At 45.0% G+C, this 10072-nt stretch overlaps 1 protein-coding gene across 1 annotated transcript; it reads right to left on the reverse strand.

Moving 5' to 3' along the window:
• Positions 1-675: 675 nt before the first annotated feature.
• Positions 676-6636, reverse strand: asb4 (ankyrin repeat and SOCS box containing 4; the record flags this gene model as incomplete). The annotated part of the gene is given in 7 exon segments (XM_079748872.1): positions 676-1704; positions 2280-2393; positions 2950-3197; positions 5284-5526; positions 5654-5953; positions 6224-6614; positions 6616-6636. Coding segments are annotated over 7 exon segments (1506 nt in total). The 3' UTR covers positions 676-1515.
• Positions 6637-10072: the final 3436 nt, after the last annotated feature.

Genomic DNA, 10072 nt, shown 5'->3' on the forward strand with positions numbered 1-10072 from the left:
AGCCGTCAGTTGAAAATCCCTTTAGGGTAATAGAAAAGGCACATGACAAGAAGAGCAAAGAAAAGGAGTTTTTAACAAAAATGTATATCAGTAACATTCATTTGCAACTCAAAGAGATGTGTGCTTCTGGGACGAGGTTGGGTGAGAACAGGGACCTAGAGCTCCCTCTAGAAGTAATCCATGGTCTGAAATATCAGTATATATATAATCACACACAACATTTTTTTGTTATAGTGGCTTGGATAATTTTTTATTAAAATCTTCACTCATTTTATTCCCAAAAGTATATTTATATTATCAATTTATTTTTATACATTTTTTAAGTAAAGTTTCTCTCTTTTATTGAAGAAAACCCAAAAGCCGAAGCATATCCCCAGAGCCACGGTCACAGCATGTGTCTACATGCTGTGTGCACAGGCAGTTACCTGGAAAGACAAGCACTTCTGGTGTAGTGGCTTTTTTAAGGGCTTGTTCTGTAAATATTGGACCTTGCTGGGTTGGTTGTTGGGTAGATTGCCAATTCCTTTACGCAATGAGTTTTTTGTGTATAAACAGGTCACATTTTTTAATTGAATGATAAATATAATCCATAGTGTTGGCATGTCAAGCTGATCTAGAGGTCTATTAGATTATTTGAATGTATAAGGATTTAAAATACATTTCCATAGTCCTACATTCTGCTTTCTACATATATCTACGACATGATGTTATGAATCCATGAATGATTGATATGCTGTCAGATTCAGCTTTCAGTTTGTGCCTAAATAAATAATTGTCTTTGTCTATTTTTCTAGTTTATTTCCATGATTATCCATTTATTTGAACATTGACTGTGCCTGCAGTCACTGAATGTTATTTTCTTTTTTCCAAGTGGAATACACGTCATAAGAGGTTAGGCAATGTTTATAAATCTTGCTTAAGGATGCCTACAGCTCGACTATGGATAGAGGGATCAAACCCAGTAGGTTTTGGTGAGACGTAAACCCCCTAGCCACTGCACTACCCTGACAGTCCATTACAGCGCAGGTAGGGGTTAAACATATCGCTAAGGATGAGCACAAGTAGCCTGAGGACATCAGGGACTCAAACCAAGAACCTCTATCTTTATAATGCCTTCAGGATCCAGTTGTAAGTCCAAACTCTGACCATTCCAGTCCTCCATAAGGGAAAACTAGGATCTTAATAAATGTGTCCTTTCAGATTCAGGCACTATGTCCACCGACAAGAAAGGTGCAGATTAGTCCTGGATCATCACCATTGCTGCTCCATGAAGCTTCTTTGTTCATTGCCCCCAACGCGAAGCTTGATCCCACGTCTATAAAGTGCAGACGGACCAACCGCCTCTCCCCTCCAACCGTCGTCCGTTGCTAGGCAACGCAGCGAAAGACAAACACACTTGGGCACCGCTCTGTCGCCTGACCAGAAGGACCAGAAGGACCCTCGGCGTCGACTCAGGGTGGGGCTGTTTCAGTTGGCGGAGACCCAGGGTGACCTGACACACACCCCCGGCCCCCTTCAGTAGAGCGCTCCGCTAGGCTCCAGTAACAGGTATCTCTGGACGGACGGCGGCAGGGGGAGTCGCGGGACGGCGGCCATGCACATCCCCCCCAGGGCACCGCGGACGCTACACCTGGCCAGGTGCATCAGGGAGCGCGGGCCGTCGGACCACACAGCGAACAGGGAGTCGTAGAACGCCTGGTGTCTCTGGGGAGGCACGGAGAAGGGCCTTCCGTCAGTTAAGACTCGAATACATTCAGTTATAGGGTGGTTCGGGGTTGGATTATTATTTATTCTTTCTTTTTTTTATTACAATTGATGTTTGATTTGTTTTCATGTTTTGTTTTTATCATGGTTTGCGATTAAGTTTATTCAAGAAAGTCGATGTTAAAAAGTTCATTATATGTGTGATGCAGATATGTTAGCTTGGCTGTTAACTTTTTTGATTGCTGACTTTATTGAAAACGCGTGTATTTAGTGTGTTTATTCGGTGCTGGGTGAAATGTATTGTATAGTGTATTTTGATTGTGTATGTACTACACACTTTGTGTAGCTATATCGGTGTTGTGTAATCTTATGTGGGATGGGCCACTTGTGTGGCATGACACGGAAATAAAAAAAAACCATCAACATCAACATTTATAGTGCTGATTTGAGGCATATCATCTTCAATAAGAGACAAGGGCCAAGATTAAAACCAAAACCTGTGTATGTATATATAGGTATACACATATACAGTATGTGCATACATACTGTACATATGTCTGAACATCATTGTATACCTTATAGCAGTCGTCAGGAATGGATGTTCGCCATTTCCTTGTGGGCTTCAAGCGTTCATAGGAGTTGGCCAGGATCTCCACTGCTTCAGGGAAGTCATGGCAGGCCTGCAACACCTGTACTGCACCAGACACACAGCGACCATCCATCTAACGATTACCACTAACTACCACGAGGGAAGGCTCCCACCGCAGGGGACATCGCCCCTCTTATCGCAGTGAGTGAACGATGGGGAGGGCTAGATTATACCTCATGGGGCTCAATGGCGGTTCTTGCGTTTGTTTCTTCCCTACTTCTGAGCACGAGAAGTTGCTAAAGTCTTCTTACGCTCAGTCGCTAATTCTGTGACCTCTGTTCCTCTTGATACGGTGAAGATAATGTTGTTCAAATGAACATTGATGTGAACCCCTGAACTACTCTATCATGAAAGAGCCGGTGAATGGTTCAAAAAAGCAGGAAAGACAAGGCCAGCAATTTGTCTTCCGGACATGTATTTATTTTTGTTTGTTTACGGTTTTGGTTTGTTTATGTAAGTGCATGTACATGCATGTACTCCTACAAGATGTAACCTACAGCAGCAGCCTCTTGCCTCTATGCCGGTGACACTGGAGATGTACCTACGCCATTGGGGTCAACCACACCGAAGGGTCCATCTGAGCTGCGCGTACGAACCTTGTGGAACTGGGGAGGGTAGACGCGCGCGGCGTTGTGGTTCAGCAGCAGCTGGTAGCAGAGATGGGGGACGCCCATGGGCCTGACCCCGGTGACCTTCAGGAGGTACTGGATGGGGGCGCAGCCGTTGATGTCCATGGCCCGGGCGTCCGCCCCGCCCTCCAGCAGCATCTGCATCAGCACCTGGTCGCAGTTCCAGGCGGCCTTGTGGAGGGCCGTCTTCTTGTCCTCCTCCGGGATGTTTGGGTCTGAGGTCGGACCGAGGCGGTGAGAAGGGCGTGGTCATGTTGTCGCACGCTCGAATCAAAGTTGTAGTCATAGAGCTGCAGTATGTATGTACTCCACATATATACAGCGCCTTGCAAAAGTATTCACCCCCCTTGGCTTTTTACCTATTTTGTTACATGACAGCCTTTAGTTCAATATTTTTTTAATCTGAATTTTATGTGATGGATCAGAAGACAATAGTCTAAGTTGGTGAAGTGAAATGAGAAAAATATATACGTAAAACTATTTTTTAGAAATAAAAAACTGAAATTTGGCATGTGCATATGTATTCACCCCCTTTGTTATGACGCCCATAAAAAGCTCTGGTGCAACCAATTACCTTCAGAAGTCACATAATTAGTGAAATGATGTCTACCTGTGTGCAATCTATGTGTCACACGATCTGTCAGTACATATACACACATTTTTTGAAAGGCCCCAGAGGCTGCAACACCTAAACAAGAGGCACCACTAACCATACACTGCCATGAAGACCTAGGAACTCTCCAAACAAGTCAGGGACAATGTTGTTGAGAAGTACAAGTCAGGGTTAGGTTATAAAAAAATATCCAAATCTTTGATGATCCCCAGGAGCACCATCAAATCTATCATAACCAAATGGAAAGAACATGGCACAACAGCAAACCTGCGAAGAGACGGCCGCCCACCAAAACTCACGGACAGTGCAAGGAGGGCATTAATAAGAGAGGCAGCACAGAGACCTAAGGTAACCCTGGAGGACCTGCAGAGTTCCACAGCAGAGACTGGAGTATCTGTACATAGGACGACAATAAGCCGTACGCTCCATAGTGTTGGGCTTTATGGCAGAGTGGCCAGAAGAAAGCCATTACTTTCAGCAAAAAAACAAAATGGCACGTTTTGAGTTTGCGAAAAGGCATGTGGGAGACTCCCAAAATGTATGGAGGAAGGTGCTCTGGTCTGATGAGACTAAAATTGAACTTTTTGGCCATCAAAGAAAACGCTATGTCTGGCGCAAACCCAACACATCGCATCACCCAAAGAACACCATCCCCACAGTGAAACATGGTGGTGGCAGCATCATGCTGTGGGGATGTTTTTCAGCAGCCGGGACTGGGAAACTGGTCAGAGTTGAGGGAAAGATGGATGGTGCTAAATACAGGGATGTTCTTGAGCAAAACCTACCTCTACCACTCTGTGTGATTTGAGGCTAGGACGGAGGTTCACCTTCCAGCAGGACAATGACCCCAAACACACTGCAAAAGCAACACTTGAGTGGTTTAAGGGGAAACATGTAAATGTGTTGGAATGGCCTAGTCAAAGCCCAGACCTCAATCCAATAGAAAATCTGTGGTCAGACTTAAATATTGCTGTTCACAAGCGCAAACCATCCAACTTGAAGGAGCTGGAGCAGTTTTGCAAGCAGGAATGGGCAAAAATCCCAGTGGTAAGATGTGGCAAGCTCATAGAGACTTATCCAAAGCAACTTAGAGCTGTGATCGCTGCAAAAGGTGGCTCTACAAAGTATTGACTTTAGGGGGGTGAATAGTTATGCACATTGACTTTTTCTGTCATTTTGTCCTATTTGTTGTTTGCTTCACAATAAAAAAAACAAAAACATCTTCAAAGTTGTAGGCATGTTCTGTAAATTAAATTATGCAAATCCTCAAACAATCCATGTTAATTCCAGGTTGTGAGGCAACAAAACACGAAAAATGCCAGGGGGGGTGAATACTTTTGCAAGGCACTGTATATACATAGGTATGGGTATCAAATAATAAATATACAAATGTTGAACATGCAATATATGCGTCCAATAAACATAGATTAACTTGAATATAGCATTATATTCTTGGTAAAATAAATACATTTGTATATTTGTACACAAATTTGATTAGATATAACTATGTAATAATTCATTTTGATTGGCTTATATGGCATAACCTTATGCCACAGTGACCATACAAACTTGACGGGTGACAAACCCGGTACTTGGCAGTTTTGCAATACCCTCAGAGCATTCTGGGTTGGTTACAGATCTACATAATAATATAACCTTCCTATGAACCACAAGGGAGCATGGACCACCTGCATTGCGGTCCAACAGAATGCGACAGACGAGGTGGTGGTCCTCGCTGTAGAACTGCTCCTTCTGGTCGAAGGCCCAGAAGGCCGCAGTCAGCAGGGGAGTTTCCTTGTGAGAGTTGACCGCGTTCACTGCAGCACCGCTGGACAGGTACAGTGCCGCCAGCTGGGGGATGCCGAACCTGGCGGCCCTGTGCAACGGGGTGTCCTCTTCGTTGTTATCACTGGGCATGTTCACCTTCCCACCTGCAGACAGGAGATACTGTTCTTTCTTCCTAAAGATAGTTCCAGATGGTCTATTTTAACATAAAGTTTTGTCTGGATTGTTTTGACATTTTGTCCCCCCCCCCCCCCCCCATTGTTGACCTCTGACCTCTGAGAAGGAGCTGCTTGGCACAGTCCACTGAATCCCTGGTGATACAGTAGTGGAGCGCTGTGTGGCCGCTTAATGATTTGCTGTTGACCCGGGCCCCATGGTCCAATAGCACGGCCACGCAGTCCGCCTGGGAGACCTCGCAGGCCACATGCAGCGGGCTCTTGCCGTTGGGTTGGCGGTTAACGGCCGCCCCCTTCTGGAGGAGCACCAGTAGTGACTCTAGCGCGTTGTACATCACGCACACGTGGACGCCCATCGCCCATGACTTCTCAAGTTTATAGCCTGGCAACCAGTATCCTGTGAGAATAGAGAAGGGCAATGTTGTTCTTTAATGAGAATAACACAACTACGCTCAATCGTGAGGAAAACACAATAACATCTCGGCTTTTGGTTAAATTTCCTCCGTGGAGCTTTAGCGCCATCTAGGGCCTGATCTGAAATAATCGTCCTCCTCGCTTGTAACAACAAAAACAATAATACGACTTTAATGATGTCTTAGTTCGAACCCATTCACTTTATGTTAACTCTATCCCGGCCACTCTATGCCTTCTTCAAATCCTGCCCTACCTTGCTTGTACGAAGCCAGGACCATGTTGCGGTCCTCCACCTCCAGCACCGTATCTATATCCAGGTCGCTGTGGTACAGGATCTCCAACACCGCCCGGCCGTCGTTCCTCTGCAGGGCCGCCAGAAAGCGGGCCTTGAGCTCCTTGGCCGCCAGCTGCCTGGGGCTCAACTCGTCCATGAACACAGAGGGCGTCCCGCTGCCTGCACTTTCACCTGCACCCAAGTCGGGCGTCCCGCTGCCTGCACTTTCGCCTGCACCCAAGTCGGGCAAGGCGAAGGGCGACCCGGAGGCTGACAGCGGCATTATCGACATCAGCGCACCACAGAGAAGGCTTGAGATGATCTTGCAAATTGCCGCGATAAAGGCAGTGGGCATTACCTGTTGCAAGGGTCCTCTGTGGAGTGCCAAGCATGTAGGGGACAACGGGGTAATGTGAGACATTGGGTAATGTGAGACACCCCCTGTATCTAGGCAACGGGACACATTTTTGGTCATGTGACCATTATGTTTTCAAGCCCCTCCCATTTCCCCTTGGCCATGAAGGAGAGAACCTCCTGGTGCTGTGGTAAGCATGTTTTTTTCACAAAAATATATTTTTTGCATGTTAAAGTAAATTTTCTTGCTGTCAACTTAATCAACTGTTGTGCCAAAGCAAATTGATTCAGGTAGAAAAACTTATATCATACATGTTTATGAACTACCAACATATAAAACCATGTGATGATGCTAGCTGAAGATTGGCTTGATTTACTAAGAGAGGTCATTTTTTCTAAAATGGTGGTGGTGGGGGAAAGTGAGACAAATGCTGTGGGGTGAAGTGAGACAGTGTCTCACTTTACCCCACCATGAGGCACAAGTTAAGTTTAGTCTTAAACATATTTTAATGTAATATTACATCACATATGTTTTATTTTTAATGTCATAAACATTGTAGAAAAGCCATCATGCCAAGGATATACAGCAGGAAGACAACCTGGGGCAAAACATCCCTTGAGGAGATGGAAAGTGCAGCCGCTGAGGTCAAGGAAGGGAAGATGTCTTTAAGAGCAGCTGCAAGGGACAGACATATTGACAAGTCAAGCCTCCTAAGGTTCATGAAGAAAAAAGAGAAAGGGGAAGTAAAATCAGTAGCCTGGGGTGCAGTAGCTGAGGCAAAGAGAATATTCACAGATGAGATGGAGGAGGAGCTTGCCCAACACTTGAAACAACTAGCTGACCAGTTCCATGGCCTTCCTCCAGTTAAGTGCCGTCAACTGGCATTTGAATATGCAGAGAAAAACTATATCCCTGTCCCTGCCAATTGGACAAAGACACAATGTGCAGGTAGGCTAGGGTGTTCAAGAGTTCACATGATTCTGTAGGTTAACTAAGGCCAACAGATCTTGCCACAAAGCTAAATCTTATAATAATGAATTGTCTACTCTAGGTGCAGATTGGTTTGGCAGCTTCCTAGCACGTCGCCATCTCTCTGTCCGAACTCCAGAGGCAACATCAATGGGAAGGGCTAAAGCCTTCAATAAAACTACAGTCGCGGAGTTCTTTGACAATCTGGCTGTAGTGATGGACAGGTGACAGAATTAATTCTGTAGTTGTACATTTTTATGGAGGATTTACCAGTAATATTTGTTTTTGATTCTGATAAGGTTCTTCCCTTGCGTCTCATCTTTAACAGGCATAAATTCCCTCCACACATGATTTACAATGTGGATGAAACAGGCGTATTTACAGTACAAAAGCCACGGCAGGTAAGCTACACATGATACACTAGAGAGCACCAGGCTGATACTGAGTGGCTTGTGATAATGACCAGCTAGCTATTGACAGAATGCAGAAACTAATGCTATTAGTAATTTTGTGAACTTGTCAACTGGAAAAAATGAATGGACTGAAAATAAGTACAATTAAATACAACTTTCAGACCAGTGGTAGCCTACTAATTGCACATGCCATTGATTCTAAACTTTCTATTTGATTCAGGTTGTGACAGAGAAAGGAAAAAAGCAAGTTGGTTCTGTCACATCGGCTGAGAGAGGAGAATTGGTGACTGTGGTGTGTGCAGTGAATGCTGCTGGGAATGCCACATCTCCCATGTTTGTCTTCCCCAGAGTTAAGTTTAAGGACTGCTTCATGATAGGAGCACCTCCAGGAGCCAAAGGTACCTCCACCAGAACGGGATGGATGAATGAAGACACCTGGCCTGAGTTCCTTGATCACCTGATACAGCACACTAACTGCACCCCTGACCGTCCCATGCTGCTTATCCTGGATAACCTGAAGGCTCACATCTCACTCAAAGCAGTAGAAGTAGCCAAGAGCAACGGTATTGTTCTGCTCACCATCCCTCCCTACACATCCCATCGATTGCAGCCTCTCGACGTGACCGTGTATGGCCCGTTCAAGACCCAATACAGACGAGCTCTTAATGGGTGGATGAGATCTAACCCTGGCAAAACAGTCTCCATCTACCAGATTGCTGGACTTGTGAATGAGGCCTTCATGTCAGCAGTGACACCACGCAACATCACTTCTGGATTTAGGTCCAGTGGGATTTTCCCATATAACCGAGAAATTTTCCCTAACCCTGCCACTGCAGATGATCCGGATGGTCCACCCACTTCAGATGGTCCACCCGCTGCAGATGGTCAAACCGCTGCAGATGGTCCACCCGCTGCAGATAAATCACTCGATGATGCTAATTCATCCACTGCACATGGTCCACATGGATGTGCCCCGCCAGCTGACTCAGATGTGCCACGTGTTCCCAGCCGACCTGGATATGTGTCTCCTCGTGAAATCGTACCACTTCCCAAATGTTCTCCCAGAACACAAACCAAACGAAAGCGTGTGAAGACAGCCATCATAACTGATACTCCTGAGAAGCAGGCAATTGAAAAGGCTTATAAAGAAAGTCAAAAGAAACTGGCAGGGAAAAAGCTAAATAGCAAAGAAAAGGGAAAACCGAAAAAGAAAGCAACCAAAAAGAAAATCGTAGTTAGCAGCTCTGAGGAGAGTGATGTCCCTGTCCCACTTGATGATGTGTCTGACGAAGAGAGCTCTGAGGATGAGAGAAGTGATCCAGGAAACACAGATCTGTCCGTGGGTGACTTTGTCATAGTAAACTTTGCAACCAAACACAGGAGCGTCCGTTACATTGGCATGGTTGAGAAAGTTGAGGATGACGAAATACTTGCACAATTTCTCAGAAGAATCAAGGGAAACACGAAAGAGTGCGAGAGACCCATGTTTGCTATAAAGGAAAATGATGTGGCACATGTTCATAAAAGTGACGTGGTGAAGAAGCTGCCTCAACCTAAAAGGCCTGGAGGAACCACACGGAGAGAGCAACTCTTCATCTTTCCCTGTAACCTTCAGGGCTGGAATGTAGAGTAGCCTACTTCGAGTTAACACATAAAGCACATCCAAAGAGTAGGCTGATGTTCTAATCCATGTGGATCTAGTCCTGTGTTCTGAGTCCCAGGCTGTTCTAGCTGTTTCGTTTTTGTGTTCTGACTCCCAGACTGTGTTCTAATCTATCTGGTTCTATCTGTCATTTGAATGTTAATTAAAACATTTTGAATTATACTATGTTGTATTTGATTTTGTTCAGAGTTACTTTAAAGTGTTCAGAAAAAAAAAGGGCTTAATTGACAATCCCCATGATTCTGTAACTAGTCTGAAATTAGTTATGGAATGTGTGGTTGTCAAGCAAGCTGTCAGGATTCTAACTGTTACAACATGTTTTGTTATGGTAGTTTCAGAGTGGATAAAGTAAGTGGATCAGTTTACCCCTTGCTGATTCACTTTACCCCATTGATTTCTCTGGTCTGTCTCAGTTTACCCCTGAGATT

This window comes from Pollachius pollachius (assembly GCF_949987615.1).
Source record: "Pollachius pollachius genome assembly, chromosome: 13".
Taxonomy (NCBI): Eukaryota; Metazoa; Chordata; class Actinopteri; order Gadiformes; family Gadidae; genus Pollachius; species Pollachius pollachius.